At 40.6% G+C, this 18,459-nt stretch overlaps 1 protein-coding gene across 4 annotated transcripts in view; it reads left to right on the forward strand.

Annotated features, from left to right (window-relative positions):
* tbpl2 (TATA box binding protein like 2) overlaps nucleotides 1–18,459 on the forward strand; it is a 49,569-nt gene that overhangs the window by 9,202 nt on the left and 21,908 nt on the right. For 2 of the 4 annotated variants that reach the window (XM_008398645.2, XM_008398643.2), the window contains exons 3-8: nucleotides 1,954–2,179; nucleotides 3,040–3,127; nucleotides 3,214–3,305; nucleotides 4,489–4,656; nucleotides 12,952–13,046; nucleotides 17,142–17,372. In XM_008398645.2, coding sequence (XP_008396867.1) covers nucleotides 1,954–2,179; nucleotides 3,040–3,127; nucleotides 3,214–3,305; nucleotides 4,489–4,656; nucleotides 12,952–13,046; nucleotides 17,142–17,218 — 746 coding nt within the window. In that variant the 3' untranslated portion in view covers nucleotides 17,219–17,372. Of the gene's footprint in view, nucleotides 1–1,953; nucleotides 2,180–3,039; nucleotides 3,128–3,213; nucleotides 3,306–4,488; nucleotides 4,657–12,951; nucleotides 13,047–17,141; nucleotides 17,373–18,459 lie in introns of those variants that run through there. The other 2 variants (XM_008398646.2, XM_008398644.2) reach the window with 2 other exon arrangements.

The following is an 18,459-nucleotide window of genomic DNA, read 5'->3' on the forward strand; positions in this document are numbered from 1 at the left end:
TCTCATAGTTGAGGTACATCTATGATGAAATTTACAGGCCTCTCTCATCTTTTTAAGTGGGAGAACTTGCACAATTGGTGGCTGACTAAATACTTTTTTGCCCCACTGTATACACACTCAAAATTAGTGTAAGCTACAAAAACACACACTTTCAATCGTAACGTCTGAACCAAAAAATAACGTTCACTGTTATTTTTTGGTGGATAAGCGAAGCTCTTGATCATGTGGTGTTAGTAGTGACTGTAGATCACCTGTTGCTCACCTGGTGACTTTAGTGAGTGGGTGGTGGGGGAGGTCTACTTTTTGCTCACCGCTTTAAGTTTGAATGATTTTTGATTGTTTAAACCTGTGGATCTGTTTTTATGCTGCTTTTGGACACGTTTGTTATCCACTGATGTTCTGCCTTGGATTTTTGATGATCTTGATGAAAATAAAGCCATCTTTTGATCAGCTGGCGTGTCAACAATGATTCCCCTATTCTGCTGCTTGGCGACTTTGACAGTTGCTGATATTCACTACCAAAATATCAACTTATTCAAAAACTATCCATCCATCCATTTCCTTCCGCTTCTCCGGGGTCGGGTCGCGGGGGCAGCAGCTTCAGAAGGGAGGCCCAGACTTCCCTCTCCCCAGCCACTTCTTCCAGCTCCTCCGGGGGAATCCCAAGGTGTTCCCAGGCCAGCCGAGAAACATAGTCCCTCCAGCATGTCCTGGGTCTTCCCAAAAACTATACCCTAGTATTCAAATACAATAATACAAATTCATAATTTCAGCCAATCAGTAATATAAATATTCTTATTTACAAAATAAACACACCTTGTGCCTCTATAAAGGGGGCCCGTTAATAACAAGATACATTTTAACAATTTTGTTGCAACTTGTCTTTTCTGTTAATCTGCCGTTCTATAATATGAACTGTGGCAGTTGTCTTATCAAAATAAAGGCATCAAATCAAAAACTGGAAGTCAATCATGCATTATACAAAATAAAGGCAATAAGTTCTAAAAGGGAATACAACAAATAGAGCTTAATTTGGGGTTATTTACACATAGTTAAATCCCAACACTGTGAAGTTGAGCTGTGAAACAGAAGAATGAAGAACAGCAGCTCCAGCTCTGATCCTGACTGACCTTTCCTCACCAAAAGGATATGGCAGATTGTGGGACACAACCAGTGATTGTTTTTGTTGTTTCTGCAAAATCGAATGTCAATTTACAGCATTTATTTGGTGCACTTGCTCAATTTATCCCTGGGAATTTGGCTCACTTTTCCCTACAGCCAGTTCTTTAGAAAAATGACATCCAGTATTATCACATCTTTAGGTTACTTGGTTTGATACACCGATAGATTTTCAATATGTTTGGACAGTAAAAAAAATAATAAAAAATAAACATATCACATCACCACATGCAACAAATACAGGGACAGTAAAATAGAGGGATGTGCTGAAGTTATGGTCTCATAACAATTGTATACAATTGCCTAAATAAAGGGGGTGTATCATCATCCCTTGTTCAACTTACCCCATTCTCTCCTATAATATTTTACACTTTGCCTATTCAAGTATTAGCTATACTCCTTTGTTCATCGCACAAAATACAACCAAAAATGTCCGAAAACAATTGGATAATAAAAAACTCAAATTACTTTAAAGCCTTAAAAATAGTTTGACTCCAATCATACCATAGAAGCACAGCAAAAAAGCACCTACTTGTGATTTTAAAGCTTCAATCAGTTAAAGCAAAGTTTGATCTGTAGTAAATGCATTTCAATTAACTTGCATTTTTTCTGATAAATGTTGGCAATGACCTGAAAATAACTGCAATGTATAGTCAGATTTCACATTTCAGACTGACTGAAATAACTCCGATATTCTAATTTGTAGGGCACACTTTGTAAAAATAACTGAACTTCAGTTTTTTTTCCTCTAAGGTTTTTTTATTTTTCTTTTAGTCCCAGCCACAGCAGCCACACATCAAAATCCTGAGCTTGATGTTTTGGAGGACAGTGGCATAAATCTAGATAATAGTTTGCATGGTATGGCTGCAGTGAAACGTCAAGTCGCAGTCGATTTGGGATCGAAGAGCAATGCTTCCCCGTTCTGTCCTATGACTCCGATGACCCCGATGACTCCAATGACCCCTGTGACAGAGAAATCGGGAATCATTCCACAACTACAGTAAGTTTAGAAATGCCACTGAAATATGTTCTAAGTACTTTGAGTTTGTACAGTTGGGGATCATATTTTTAGGGTTTGCTGACCCAGTCTGGATATTCAAATGTATAGCAGAGACAAATGTAGATTAGAAGGTAAAAATAAGTTTGTTAGGAACATCAGCTGGTGCACATATGAGGATCAGAACAAGAAATGTTTTTTTTAATATAATCTAATGTGTGTATATATATATATATATATATATATGAGTATAACATAGGCTTTTGGAATTAAAGTATAGCCAATTGCTTCACATCACAAGGTATCCTTAGGTGTGTTATGGCTAAAAATTGATATCTTTCACAATGTGTTTTTGGTTTATATCATAAACTAAAATAATCTGAGTAGAGGACTTTTTCCACTTTATTTTCTTATTATTACTCTTAAGAGAAAAGGAGCAGAATAATGTAAAATTGACTTATTAGCTTTACATCATACATTTTAATGTTATTTTCCCATCAAAAACATATCTGGAGTATATCGCTTTGGTTCTTTCATGTGTATTTGAGAAATCCTTTAATCTCCTGTGGCAACCATTCCATTGCACAAACCAAGAGGGACCTGAAAATGACCCCACAGCTGATCCCACGGAATCAGCCGCTCATATTGTTTGATATTAAATGATATAATCCCATATAGGATATCAGCTTCAAAGAGTAAATCTTTTACATTTTTTAAATGTGTGAAAGGAAAAAGCAATGGATTAAAACATTTAAGTATCCCATTAAAAATATATTGACATTTTTGGTTGTGCAAAGTGTTTAAGCAGTAATTTTTAACTGAATACTTTTCTATTTACTTTTCTATCTCTTTTCTTTGCCCAGAAACATCGTCTCCACTGTAAACCTTGGCTGTCCATTGGATCTAAAATTCATTGCACTGCAAGCCAGAAATGCAGAGTACAATCCAAAGGTACACGGTTGTGATACTCCACCCTTTACTTTCTCATTTTCAGTCTTTATGTATTTAATTTATTAATTTTTACCCACTTTTACCAGCGCTTTGCAGCTGTAATCATGAGGATCCGCGAGCCTCGAACAACAGCACTGATCTTCAGCTCAGGGAAGATGGTCTGYACAGGAGCCAAATGGTCAGTCTCTTCTATTCATCTGGATTATGCTGTTGAATTTTTTTTTCTTAGAATTGGATTTAAAAGTCTTTGACTTTTTTATGTTCCATTTTAAGAGAATTTAAGAAAATGTTTTTATTCTTTTTAGAATATGACCAATTGAAAAGCTGTAAATGTTCCATCAAAGACAGAAGCCCATTAGTATATTATTTTTATTACTTATTTTATTATTATTCCTTTTTTTGAAAAACAGCAGCCCTTGCATCTCAGTGCTGCTCCGGTCTTGCGGCGGCTGCCATTCACAGACTTGTCAACTGGGCTGTGTATTTGGTGAATCTCCAATGAAGTGTATTGAATGTTGATTGCTGAAGGTCTTCCAAATTACCTCCAGTTCAGTTTGAGTCCAGTGGCAAGTTTTTGTTAGGCCGAAAATGGACCTTCCACAAATGAGTTGTTGTCACTTACTGTTTGGAGAAGGATTTGTGATGGCTTCCTCTAAGCTTCTGAACATATCATGCATTATTATCAAAGGAATGCAGATAATGTATGATATGTCTTAATATTATACACAGGAAGATGCTGGAGGAGTTACCCAATAGTTGTCAGTATTTTCACTGAGTGGGTGGGGCTTAAGTACCCACACCAACATGTGTATGGAACGATGCATGTGTGATTTACAGCCAACCTTATGCAAACGTCATAAGGTTTGCATAAGGTGGTTGGAGCACAGCCATTCTGCTGTGCTCCAACCACCAGACATCAAATCAAAAATCAGAAGTCAACCATATATTAAATAAAATAAAATAAAGGCAATAAGGGCAAAAGAGGGGATGCAATAAATAAGGAGCTTAATTTGGGGTTATTTACATCTCCAGGTCTCAAGTAGTTAATGGAATTGTTCAGCCATGGCAGCACAGCAATGGATGGCATGTAAAAGAATAGTCTTTTTGCCCTCCAGCGTTGTGCACATGCTCGACATGTCCAGATATAAACAATAATCTGCAGGGGAGTTGTAAAGCAATTTGGCTTCGCCCACTATTGATTACATAAAAATCTGGGGGACAATTTCTGTCCCCCACATGAAGTTTTAGTATTTAAATATGCTAAGACCTCCAAATAGTTGCATGTAGTGCTGCAACTTTTAGAAAAGGTTTCAAAAGCGGTGTTTAGCTTTAGTCTCTTTTGTGTGTTTGAATAACTGCAGTGAGGAGCAGTCCCGTCTGGCAGCGAGGAAATATGCCCGGGTGGTCCAGAAACTTGGCTTCCCTGCCCGGTTTCTCGACTTTAAGATTCAGAACATGGTGGCCAGCTGCGACGTCTGCTTCCCCATCAGACTTGAAGGACTGGTTCTCACCCACCAACAATTCAGCAGGTACATTTATGAGCTTCCTGTTGTAAACCATCACCAGACTTTTACAGGTTCATTCATACATAATTGGATCTTCCATCCATCCATCCATTTTCTTGACACCCTTGTCCCTCAGTGGGGTCGGGAGGATGGCTGGTGCCTCTCCAGCTAACGTTGGAGATGGGTACCAGCTAACGTTGGTGCCCATCTCCAAGGCACCAGCTAACGTCCAGTTAGCTGGTGCCTTGCCGACAGACTGTCCAGCCGACAGAAACACACACTCACACCTAGGGACAATTTAGACAGACCAATTAACCTGACAGTCATGTTTTTGAACTGTGGGAGGAAACCGGAGTACCTGGAGAAAACCCACCATGCACAGGGAGAACATGGAGACTTCATGCAGAAAGACCGGGGCCGGGAATCGAACCCAGAACCTTCTTGCTGCAAGGCAACAGCTCTACCAACTCCACCACTGTGCAGCCCTAATTGGATCTTTTGAAAATATAAACATGCAATCAACAATAGACCCTGTAAGAGTCCAGCTAAAATCGCACTRTCAATCAGCTGAGCAGACTAATTGCTATTAAAGAAAGTCTGATATGTTACAATTGCTGAAATAGAAGAGTGGACAGCAGAAAGCTGGTGCCAAGTTTATTTCTCAGACAAACTTGGATAACACTTTATTTGAAGGGGGGTGAATAAGACTGACATGACACTTTCATAAACATGACATAACACCTGTTATGAACATGAATAAGCCTTCATGAATATTTATGACTGTTGTCATAAAGCATCATTCGGTAAATTATGACACTTTTAATACAAAGTTGACATTATTCTAAATGTCTTTATGACAACTTGACATTAACCAAGAAATCATTACTGTTTAAACTTTACCTTTAATAACATAAAGTTACCTAATTTTTAAAGTGCAATCAGTAATACTTTTATAACATATCAGTATGACAGTGTCATGTCAGTCTTATCCACTTCCGCCCACTTCAAATAAAGTGTTACCTAAACTTGACACCGCTCCCCATACCAAGAGCATGGGGAGACGTACAATAGGTCCTGTGTGGTACCAAGAGTGAAACTTTCTGACACAAYTGATGTGCAAGATTGAATCTTTCCAAAGGCAGTTAGTTTCCCTGAAATTTTGCCCAGGAACACTTCCATGGATCAGCTATATGAAAACATTGAGAGTACCTTCTTTCAACAACTGATGAACAATCAGGTGATCATCCAAGCAAGATGAAGTACTGTGTTACAAGGAATACATGATTCAATGTTTCAACGAGAAGCAAAACACAAAAAACTGCAGTGGGCTTTGGTCTCTCTTGTGTGTTTGAACGACTGCAGTGAGGAGCAGTCCCGTCTGGCAGCAAGGAAAGAAGCACTACGAGAATGAATAAAGGCTTACCATTGTTCAGGATTTCTTTCTCAAGTTTATATCCAGCATGTTGGAGAGAATCCCCACTGATGAGAAAAGACTGAATATGAACTCTGCACATTCATATCTACAAGAACACTATAAAAAAAACATGTCTAAAGTTGCATGTGCTGTTTATGCACAGAGTTGTTGCTGTAGACAGAGAGTGGGAGGGTAATTTGCTTGAAGGATGTTTCAGGAACAAGAAGTGTAGAAATGTTCTGTCTTTAGCGCAGTGCAAGAGCCGGAGTGGACCACAACGAAGGACCTAATCTGGACCCTGGACATTTCTGAACAACACTTTGTCATTTGTACCAGCAGAACTAACGAAGGCTCTAACAGGTGATCGCTATCTTRACTAGCTAAAAATAAATGCTGTGCTACCGCTGAAACAGGCAGAGCCGGACACTCTTTGAGATGCTAACAGGAGCTATACTGCCTGCGGTACTGACATCACCAATCCGACCGGACCCATGGAGGTCTGTTGTCGGTGGTAAAGTCCAGTGTCGCTGTTTCCATCACCACACCAGACTCTATACAGCAGAGTTGATGCCGAACCGGAGACAGATGCTGGGAGAAATGTCAGACGAGCTATTGGTACTGGAAATGATATTGGAGCTAGAAYACCGGTACTGAATGTGAAACCACTACAACACCGAACGAAGTATTGATACGGCAAAAACCAGACACAGAGCTATAGAAGTTTTTAACAGATARCACAGTTCGACCAGAGGTAAGTGTCATTCATTGTTTCATTTACAAAACTGAAAACAGAAGCAGCTCCTACGGCCAACTCTGTCCTCTTCCTCTGTTTGGTCCTCCTCCTCCTCATTTCTTATTTCTAGGCTCCGATCTATTTCAGTGCGTTCCGGTTCAAATTAAAAAGGCCTAATGTTACTCATCACTGTTTTGGCTGGAGGAGCTAGGCAGTTGGACTGTTAAACGTCATTTACCCATAATGCATTGCAGCGTGAACAACATGGTGACATTCCTGTCAAAATATTTTATTAAAATTTATAAAAACTAAATAACGTACAGTATTATTACTGTATTGTTTTTATATCCAAGATAAATATTTCCAAAATATTGAACTTGAACTGCTCCTTTAAGACAGTCACCTTTGAGATCAATCAGTTCCAATTACAGCTCCTGAGGTGCCGTTTCAGGGTCTTGTGTGAAGGGAGATGAGACTAGCTGCCAATTTCAGTGCGGTAGACGACCGTTCTTTTGTTGACTGGTTGTTGGCATAATTAGCATGCTTTGTGGAAAAGTGGCTGCTGATGTTGTATTCTTTAAAAACGGCAACCGTTTATTGACAGACGAGGCATACAGCTTTTGACCGAACTTCAGTGGAAAAAGTATTTAGTTGTCCATTCCCTATTGAACACTCGACACTCACTGTCAACTTTCCTTCTCATTGGCCCACTCATTGTTGCAGAGTTCACAGCAGCACCAGAGTAATAACAAAGAAGTCCGAGCTCCACAAAATCAAATCATGTATCACGGCACCTAAAGCGCCCCCTGGTGGAGCTACAGATATTACAGGACTAGACCAAATGAATGAGTCATGATTATGATGAGATTTGATTTGGGCAATTCTGTACCAATTTTTGGCGGGCCAGATTAAAAAGACCAACAGGCCGGATGTGGCCCGGGGGCCGTGGTCAGCCCATCCCTGCCTTAAGCCAATCAAACATTCCTCCATGCTTCTTTGGAACTCTGCTGGGGCAGCACTCAAACCGAAGGGGATTCTGATCCACTGGTACAGACCCCATGGTGTTATGAAAGCAGTTAAGTGCTGACTTTTCTCATCCAGAAACCCTTGATAGTACGCCTTCCCCTGATCTAATAGAGAATCAGGAGCTGCCAGTTAGAGAATTAAGCATGTCTTAGATTCGGGGAATAGGGTGGGACAGATTTTCTGTTTAATTCCCGGTAGTCACRGCACAACCTCAGAGCCCCATCTTTCATTCTCACACACGCCACTGGTGATGCATATGGAGAATGTGACTGAGTTGTCCAGCCTCTATTCAGTAGATCTTAAAGACATTCTTTAACTTCCTGATGTAATAGCTTGGGAACTGACATATTTGTTTTTTTCACTGGAGTGGTGTCATGCAGAGTGATGTGAAGTTTCAGAGAGGGAATTAAACCCGTCATCTTTATCATGTGCAATGCATGACACTCTTCTCTCAGTATCTGTCTCAGTCGTTCTTTGGCTTTCCGTTAAGTAACTGAGATCAACTGGAGGATCCCACAGTGTTGGCTTCTGCTTTTTTGCTTTGTTGTTGCTAATCAGAGACTGTGTTGCACCTGGCTTTGTGCTGGGTGAAGTGACATATTTTTGTTGTTCACCATCAGTGATGTTCAACAGTTGTGAACATCACACAGTTGCCGTAAAGACAGTATAAGCTGTCTTTACTGCTTCTAGGTGCCCTAGGACTGCACAGGAGCCTGGTTTAATGGTGGGACTGAGGCCCTGATTACATGACAATTTCTGGTGAAAATTGAAGAGTTTTGTTGCGTTTATAGTGACCAATGCCGTTGTCTTGTAGACGGAATAAACGGATCTTTTCCCTAGCTCATGTATAGTATGACACAAAACATAACTGCTTCCTACAATCCATAGAAGAAGAAAGTACAGACAATGCCGGTGTTACTACGATTCGTATTTCCCCATCAGATATGGTTCCTCCAGCGTCTCCTCGCTGCTCTGCACCGCCTGGGAGGTAAAATACGGACGCGCTTGTTCAGCGCTCTTAAGAACTTCGGACACTGTGAAAGCTGTGGAAACAAAGATTGTAATTCGAATGTCTTCATGTAAATGGGTTAATAGAAATAAAACAAAAATTCCATTTTCGTTGTATCATTGTCATGTAAACGGGGCTTGAATGTGTGGTGTTGGGCTACTGAGGGTCCCGGTCCAGCAGCCCTGTCCAGTTTCCCTGCTGGCAGCAGCCTCTGGCGAGGTGTCCTCCTTGACCACGCGTATAACAGTGTGTGCACATTTCCCCTGACTGTCCTTTTTGGCAGATGGACAACCTCTTGGTCTGCTGTAGCTGCGTGTGGTGGGCTCTCTCTGTCTGATGTTTCTTGGTAACCTGCACTGTTTCCAACACCAGTTTCTTTAGTTCTAGCATTTCAGCCTTCAGTCCTTCGATGAGTTTAGCACCTGCTTCCTGTTCTGTGTTCCAATTTTTCTTGGCTCCTCTCAGTACATCTTTGGTTATTATTGTGTCCCCTGTCTCACCTCTGGTTGCAGCTTCTTCCATGGAAACTCATGCAAACTCATACATGCATCCTTCAGTTCTCAGATAATTTATTTTTGGGAACCTACTCACTGCACCTTTTTTCAGTTTTTTCTGTCTTTCTTACTCCAAGTTCACTTCACTCACTCCAAGTTACTCCAAGCTTCACTCACCCGCTCAATTAGGACCTCATCTGATACGGAAGGGGTTACTCAGGTAAGGTTTTAGTTGGAGTTTTACTGCATTGCTTAGCAGTCCTGTGAATGAAGAAATTTCCTTCATCAGTTCTGGGCAGAATTGTTCGCTTTCATCCTCTTTGGATTTCCAGAGCATTTTTTCTAAAATGGAAAAAATGCTCTGGAACTTCCACTGAACTTCCTATTTCTAAATAGGAAGCTATGTGTGGATTCTTTTGGATCTTGTGAAACGTTAATCAGCTGATGAAGGAGGTCAGAGGAAGAGTCAACTTTAAAATGGCTTCTTAGGATAGTTTTCAGAATAGACGGTGTCAGTCCTCTTTTGATTTCCTCTCTCAGAAGGAGCCCTGGGCTTATGGCATGTATGACTGCTTCCAGGATCTCAGTCTCTGAATATCCTTTCCTCTGCCCAGATTCAATTTGGTTGATAAGGCTCATATAGGACAATTTATCCTTCTGACCAGCTTCTCCAATCTGCCCACGATCTGAAACTCCCGCCTGAGGGTCACTTCTGGTATTTGAGGTGATGGAGCACAGTGTGGTTCAGTCTCCTGCACCGTCATGCTCAGTTTCTTCCTAAAATCCCAATTTTCTCCTCTATACGCTATTAGGCTTTATGTTCCTCCAGCAATTCCTTGTATTTGACTTTAAGCGAGTTTAATTCACCTTCGTCAGCTTGTGTCTTTTCTGGTGTTCTGGGATCCTCCAGACTTCTCTAACATCAGCACCGTTCTGCTCACTTTGTCTTGAAGCTGCTCCGTTAGTTTCTCCTCCGGCTTAGGTTTGGCTTGTTTGGACTAATTACTTTTACTTTAAATTTCTTCTGGCTCACCAAAAAATGTAACGGTAGTAAGCAATCAAGCGAGTTTTTGTGATTCAGTCTGCAACATTTTAATTTAATAATTGTTACAAAGTAACTCCGTTAGCAGTACCGCTATACAGCCGTTGGAAAAAGACAGAAAAAACATCAGTTTCACAACCATCGTCTCCTAGCAACAGCGGAGTGATACTGACCCCCTCCGCAACCACGTCAAACTACGACACAAGTAATTTACCTCAACATGGTCTATGTGCCAGAATGGCAGAAAACTACTTGCCCTGCGACAGACTGGCGACCTGTCCAGGGTGACTCCGCCTCTCGCCCGGAACGTTAGCCGGAGATAGGCACCAACACCTCCTGACCCCATTAAGGACAAGGGTGTAAAGAAAATGGATGGATGGATGGATGGCAGAAAACTACCAGTTGGAGGCAGTGTGAGCTTAACACAGGCAATGCCACATCATTAAGGCAAAGGGATTCCCAACCAAATATTGAAGACTGACGCATCATGTTTAAAAACAATATTTTAATTTCTTTTTTTCTGCAAAAACTGAGAAGTAGTTTGGACTGATTTCTTCATAGTATTCAAATTTTTTGAATTCCTGTTTTTGTAAGTTTTATGAGCTGGAAGCCCAAATTATGTAACAAACAAATATTTGAGATTGCTTAAACTGTGGGCCCTGAATCTATAACCTGTGAACGTTTAACATTCTGAATGGAATTAAGGGAATTAAACAACTTTTCCATGCTATTCTGTATTTTTGGTAAGGGTCTGTATATAATTTGATATGTCAAGAGTATCTAAACAAATCACAACCTGAAGGGACATGCTCAGAGAAAACCACACACCATGAGAAACGCAAATTGGATCTGTAAACCTACAATTTTCAACCTCATTTCTTTTTGTTTTCTTAACAAGGATGTAGATTTTCTTTTACTCATTAAATCTAAAAAAACCACGGCATAAGTTGGACCTGGACCTGGAGGGTGCATGGGAGTTCACCCAACTGGTCTACATGTGCTTTGTGGACTTGGAGAAGGCGTTCGACCGTGTGCCTCGGGGAGCCCTGTTGGGGCTTCTCTGGAAGTATGGGTTACCGAGCCCTTTGTTACGGCTGTTAGGTCCCTGTAGGTGTCAGTCCAGTCCGCATTGCTGGCAGTAAGTTGGGCTCGTTTCCGGTGAGAGTTGGACTCCGCCAAGGCTGCCCTTTGTCACCAATTCTGTTCATTACATTCATGGACAGAATTTCTAGGYGCAGCCGAGGTGTTGAGGGGATCCGTTTTGGTGGCCTTAGGATCGCATCTCTGCTTTTTGCGGGTGATATGGCCCTACTGGCTGCATCAAGTCATGATCTGCAGCTCTCGCTGGAGCGGTTCGCAGTAGAGTGCGAAGCGACTTGGATGAGGATCAGTGCCTCCATATCCGAGGCCATGGTCTGGTCTTGAGCCGGAAAAGGTAGAGTATTTTCTCCGGGTCACGTGGAGGAGTTTAAGTATCTTGAAATCTTGTTCACGAATGAGGGAAGAAATGAGCGGGAGATCGACAGGCGGGTTGGCACAGTGTCTGCCGTGAAGCGGGCGTTCTACTGGTCCATCGTGGTGAAGAGAGAGCCGAGTCAAAAAGTGAAGCTCTCAATTTATCGGTCGATCTACATTCCTACACTCATCTATGGTCATGATCTTTGGGTCATGACCGAAAGAACGAGATCACGGATAGAAGCGGCCAAAATGGGTTTTCTCTGTAGGTTGTTTGGACTATCCCTTAGAGATAGGGTGAGAATCTCGATCATCCAGGAGGGTCAGGATGCCTCCTGGACGCCTCCCTGGTGAGGTGTTCTGGGCATGTCCCACTGGGAGGAGGCCCCGGGGAAGACCCAGGACACGCTGGAGGATCTATGTCTCTCGACTGGCCTGGAAACGCCTTGGTCTTTCCCGGAAGAGCTGGAACAAGTGGCTGGGGAGAGGAAAGTCTGGGCCTCCCTTTGTAAGCTGCTTACCCCCGCGACCTGACCCCAGATAAGCAGAAGAAAATGGATGGATGGATGGATGGATGGATGGATGTCCGTCCATCCATCCATCCATCCATCCATCCATCCATCCATCCATAACCCTAACACTAGGGTTAGGGATGTATTAGGACCTTAATATCATACAAAATGTTAAACCAACATATTTTAACAAGTTTACTGCTTCCATTATTAGAGTACCCTCTGAGTAAGCAGTGTAAATTCTCCCAGCTTTTAACATATTCCAGTTCCATTTTGTCCATTCCGCCCCTCAATTTTGAGGGGCAAATACAGAGAAATGTTTGAGGAGTAAATCAACCTTCTTCTGTGACTGTCTCACCCACTACACATAAATCTTGCAGAATAGATTTGGGAGAGAACCTAGTACTCTGAAAAAGATTGTCAAACGTCCTTCTGTCTGCATGTTTCAACCTTGGGAAATATTAACAGAATTTTTTTGTCTCACTGAATAAATGTTCTTTTTCTCATTAATTCTTGTATTTTCCTAAAATGTTGTCCCCTGAGTTTCTCATTAGGAAACCTTAAATGTGGTATTGGTTAATTATCTTACTCATTGGTCTTACTCTAATAGACTGTGTGAATGATGTCTTCCCAGTTATGAGCCTGAGTTATTCCCAGGACTCATCTACCGGATGGTGAAACCTCGTATCGTCCTGCTCATCTTTGTATCTGGGAAGGTGGTTCTGACTGGTAATTAAATCTGCATACATTGCTACAGTATTTTCGCTAATGTTTATGTGATATTTTGTGAGCTCCAAATGCTGTTGGCTGAATCTTTCTTTGTCAGTTGAGGTTTTGCAGTAACGTCTATTTACAGCTGCTCACCTCCAGCCCAGATACCATCAGCGGTGTGAACCACCTGGTAGTAATGTTAGGTTAAGGTGAAGCACAGGGCGAATCAGATATGAGGATATCTGATTCTGACCAACAGCAGTGGGACTGACTCAAGCTGCCTGTAGTGAACTTGGCATTTAATCCAGCACTGGGGCAGCCTGTCAGTTTTCTCTGCAGCCAAACCATGTCTGTGTTTGGGGGTGAGGAAGGTTTTTTTCCTGCTATTGTGAGGACAGATATGAAAAAAAAAAATAGAAACGGTTTTTCTAATTTTTACATTACACCTGTGGTTTTATTCACAAACAAGTGTGTGTTGGAAAAAAGATGTATTGTAATTTTGTGTGTCATAGACTTAAATGTAAGAGTGAAAATAAAACCACTCATGTTAGCACAACATTTTATTCAATATTTTACATCTATTACATCACAACAATCAGTCGGTCTTGTAAATTTGTAAAGTTTTAGCCTTGACTGGGCAGCCTAAGCCCCTTTTCCACCGGCTCAACTTCAGCAGCTCAGCTCGGCTCCGCTCTCCTTTGGAGTGACCAGTTTTCCACCGGCTAGGCTCAGTAGCAGGGTGCCGCCTCCTGGCAGTGGGAGGTATTGCGTCCTGCCTCCAGGCGCCATGTGCTACTTTGTTACTATATATGTGACCTAATACGAGTTGTCGTTTTTTGAGACAAAAGAAGAAGAGAGAGCTGAGCTATTTTTTTAATAGCCTGATTGTGATTTTTCTGAGATTTCAAGAAAATGGTTGGTGGGAGGAATACTGCGATGTGTGAGGAGGAAAGCAGGTGGCAATTTTTGCTTGTATCTGCTTAACAACCCTGGTTGCAACAACCAGATTTGTTATTCTTCTGTGAAGCCAATTCATTTATTTGTTATTGACTTTTGCTCTATGAAGTTTATGTATTCATTGTAGATGGTATTTTTCTTATAGATGATCATGTTGCTTTATGTGTCTCCTTATTTCTGTAATTCCTCCTATAATTGATGGATCAATATAGGTACTATTTATAATGTATAAAGGTCTTTTTTATGTCATTTAATTAAATGAAAAACACTTATGAAAAAATATAGTGTTTTATTAGAGAATTTATCATTTACAGTGCCAGTAATGCCAGAACTACTAGTAAATAATAAAGACTTTATGGTATTCTCATTTAGTGTTGTAGTTATGTTAGTTTACCTCCCCCACGCCACCAGAGGCGGAAGTAGAGCCGGAAAGATGCAACTAAGAAGCAGATTTAGAAGTACACAGAAAGCTACAGAATTTGTTAAAAAATTTTGAGCTGCGCTGAAGTAAATAAAAGATAGAAGTTCAAATACATGTTGAGAGTGAAACTCCTTCCTAAAGTTGAAGATATATCACAGATTTCAAAAGAAAATAAAAAAGGGAGACAGTGGATATTATATTATAAGCTGCGTCTGAGTCGGTGTTCACCGTGGGGCTCAGGTTTTCCATTTTCTCCGCTATGTTGACAAAAACAACTCATTCCTCACTGCTTTGAGTTGCCACTGAATATTGAAATCCGATACAAAGAAAAGCATCTAATTGTTCCACTGCTTGCTTGTAGTTTCCATCACTTACGTGGTGCAGCAAGTTTGAAATGTTGCACTGTTCCTTTTTCTTCTCTCTTTGCTATGTCTGACCACGCCCACGGCCAATCAGTGAACAGGAGCGAAGTTTGGGTCACCCTCAAAAGCAGGGCCAGCCTGTCTGGCCGGGACCTAAAAAATAGGGCCAGCCTCGAGGGGGAAAAAAAGAAAAAGCCGGTGGAAACTCTCTGAAAGCGAGCCGAATAAAGCTGAGCTGAGCCGGTGGAAAAGGGGCACTACATACAACGTGCTCATCAGGAGAGAGTGCCAGCCTTCTCCAGCTCTCGTCATTATAGAGGTTTGGATCCCTGAAATCATAGGGTGAGGTGCGTTCACACTGCAGCCTGAAATGACTCAATTCCAATTTTTTGTCTAATCTGATTTATTTTGCCGGGCCGTTCACACTGCCACACATCAGTCACACCTCACCTCAAGTTCTGCAGTCTCAACGGGCAAACGACCTGAAAGTGTCCCGCAATGCGCAGTAGAGGGTGAAATAGCGTCAGTGTTCTCGRTGTTCTGCCAACCGCCGTAAAAAGAAGTGCTCAGTGTTTGCGGAAGCAGCATATTAACAACTTAATCCTCATATAGTCCATCATGGTTGTTGTTTTTCTTCCCGCTTGCGCGTATCAGGATGCAGAATAGTGAGATTTGTTGAGAATCAGTGACGTTCAGCTCGAATTAATGTGACCTGAACATTAGGACGCATTTGAATCGGATACTTGTTGGATATGGGTCGTATGACGTCAAAAAAATCGGAATTGGGTCACTTTAGGCTGCAGTGTGAACGCACCTTATTCTGCTTCCCATTCGGGTCCCTTCTAGGTCTGGGCCAGGGCCCCACCACCCTCCCAGGGTTCCCTGAAGCTTCGCCCCTACATAGTTGGTGTTTGTACCGAGCTGTCATGACAGTTGCTAGGTCAGTTGTTAGTGGTTGCTATGATGACATAAACAAGCCAGAAGCTTGGAGTCAACTCTTTCCTCGCTCTATTCATCTTTTACACAATATACATACATTGCTCAAGACAGAATAAGATAAGATATCCCTTTATTAATCCCGCAGTGGGGAAATTTGCATTGTTACAGCAGTACAGAGGACAGAGCAGAACCAATGTAAAAATCTATATACACAAAAAAATACAAGTGAATATAGAAATATTGAAATGGCTTAGTATGAAATATAAAAAATAAGTAAATTCCAGGTGTATATGTTAAGGTAAGCAGATAAGTGATATTAAACATAGATAAAACGTAAATAATAAATGAAATGGTATTTATTTACTAATTTAGCGACTAAGAGTTTCGAAAAAAAAACAAATAATTAAAAAAAAACTCTTTAGCGACTAAGAGTTTTGAAAATAAAAAAAGTCACTAGAGGAGACTGAAAAATCAATAAACAGCGACAAAGTGAATAAGTCGACTAGTTCTTCTTTTGTCCTGATCACACCCCCACCCATCCCTCTGCTCATCTCCTCACTCAGCCGTGTCTCTGCCATGGGCAGGGTTTAGCTTTCAGAGGTTACTTACAGTTTATGGCTGTTGATTTTTTTWATTTTTTTTAATCAGTTTTATGGGTTTTCTATTAATATCTATCTATCCATCTAGATTGTTCCTATTATGATAGAGAAATATCTGTCAATCCTATATCTACACAGATACATAGCCACACAGGTACACCCACTAGAAGGAATCAAACGCACCCAGTACAGCACTTGCATTCTATTGACTGAGAGGTTGCTAGGCGACAATACTTTTCTGCTCCAAGCGTGAGCAGAAAATGTTTTACAAGCAAGCAAGATAAATGTTGTTCATCTTTGTCGTGACTGCCGCACAGTTTCACAGCAGGTAAAAAGTAGAAACTTTCAGGCTGTTAATTTTTATAGACGTCAACTTGTGCCTAAAATATGGCACCACGCATTTTTTTTTTAAGATGTGCAAATTATTCAAGATTGACTTCTGGTATGGTTAGACTTTATTAAAATACACCTCACATGACCAAAGAAAATGGCAGAGAATAATGGTGCTGGAAGGTGATTGGTGCATGAACTAAAATACATTTTCAAATTTGATTTCAGACGGAATATGATGAACTAGTTCATGAAAACTTAGTTCAGAATACATAGTTTGTGATCTATGAACAAAATGAATTTGTTTTAACCTGATTGTTTTGAATATAGAACTAGTTCTTGCTAAGGTTGATGTTCTCACACAACCCTGCTGTGAACGAGACAATTCTTGACCTACCAAGAATTTYTGCACGTCAAGCATTGACGTACAAATTTTTTTAAAAGTTGATTTGACTTTGTTACAGAACCTTATTTATATATTTTTATTTGTGAATTTAATTTTCAGGAGCTAAAGAACGTGCAGAGATCTACGAAGCCTTTGAGAACATTTATCCCATCCTGAAGGGCTTTAGAAAGCAGTGACAGCATTTTTGTTCTTGTGTGATTAAAATGACGTGTTTAATGGTATGTGGATATGTTAAATTCAGTGTCACACCATTTCTTTAGTTGAAAAACAGGTCAATTTGTCTTAGAGCTTGTTGACTTCCCTTGAACAAAATAAATATTTTTTTTCAAATGTTGACCTACATAATTTTTTAGGGGCGGGGTCRGGGGGCTGAAAGGGACTAGAAATCAAGCAATTGAAGCATTTGAGTTTGATTTCAGTTTTTCCTGTGTAACCTGTCAGTGTCCTTTGGCAAGACACTGAAGTCCAAGTTGCCTATGGGTACAGTATTCTTAGTGCTTCACCTTCCCCTCATTTTATTTTATTTCATTCAAAATTATACACACAAATACACCATTATGACAATGTGGAAGTAAGTTGAGTGTTTTGCAACTTTATAGGAAACCCTCTTTATGCTAAAATCATTTTGTTGTGGTACTCAAAACCATAAATTGCCATGGTTTGAGATTTAGGAAATTATAGACTACCTATTACAATTCAAGGGGAGGTGGTGGAGTACATGGACAACATCGAATTCCTGGGCATCCACACAGGTGCGCGGTATAGGGGGGAAAGTGATGACAATTCTWGGGGTCCTGACCAACAGGGGGCCCTCCACAATTTAATTATTTATKTTTTGTTCATAGAAATAAAAATAAAAAATCGGGACCCTGTCAATTACAAAATTAATCATATTGTATTTTCAAAGTTTGTTTTTAGCAGTAAAAATGTAATGTTCCCACTTCTAGATCAAAACACACACATCCATATTTGCCCTGAACCCCCTATATGCGTTAAATGGTTCGTTCCTGCTTGGAGCACTTGAGAGTGACGCTGTTAGCAGCAGTCAGTGGGAGATATGAACGATTGTAGCAGTTACTATGCTGCTAGGAAAGTTATAAAATCAGGTTTTCAAAAAAAAAAAAAAAAAATACAGAGGGAGAGAAAAAGGTAAGAGTGTTAATTTATAACCCAGTTTTTCTCCAAGAGAGGTGAGTAGACTGAGATTATCAACCATTTAGARTAATAGCTTAGCTACAAACTACTGTTTGCCTCCTTTTCACTAGCATTTAATGAATTACRGAAAGAAATTACCAACATATTCAGATATTTAACTAGTCCCTTGTACCTTTGACCACGTCCCTCCTGACCTGTTCTCTCCTGAGTGAAACTTAAGCTGCAGTTTGTCACTTTTATATAAATATTTTTTTCACATTTT

Source organism: Poecilia reticulata, linkage group LG22, assembly GCF_000633615.1.
Source record: "Poecilia reticulata strain Guanapo linkage group LG22, Guppy_female_1.0+MT, whole genome shotgun sequence".
NCBI lineage: Eukaryota > Metazoa > Chordata > Actinopteri > Cyprinodontiformes > Poeciliidae > Poecilia > Poecilia reticulata.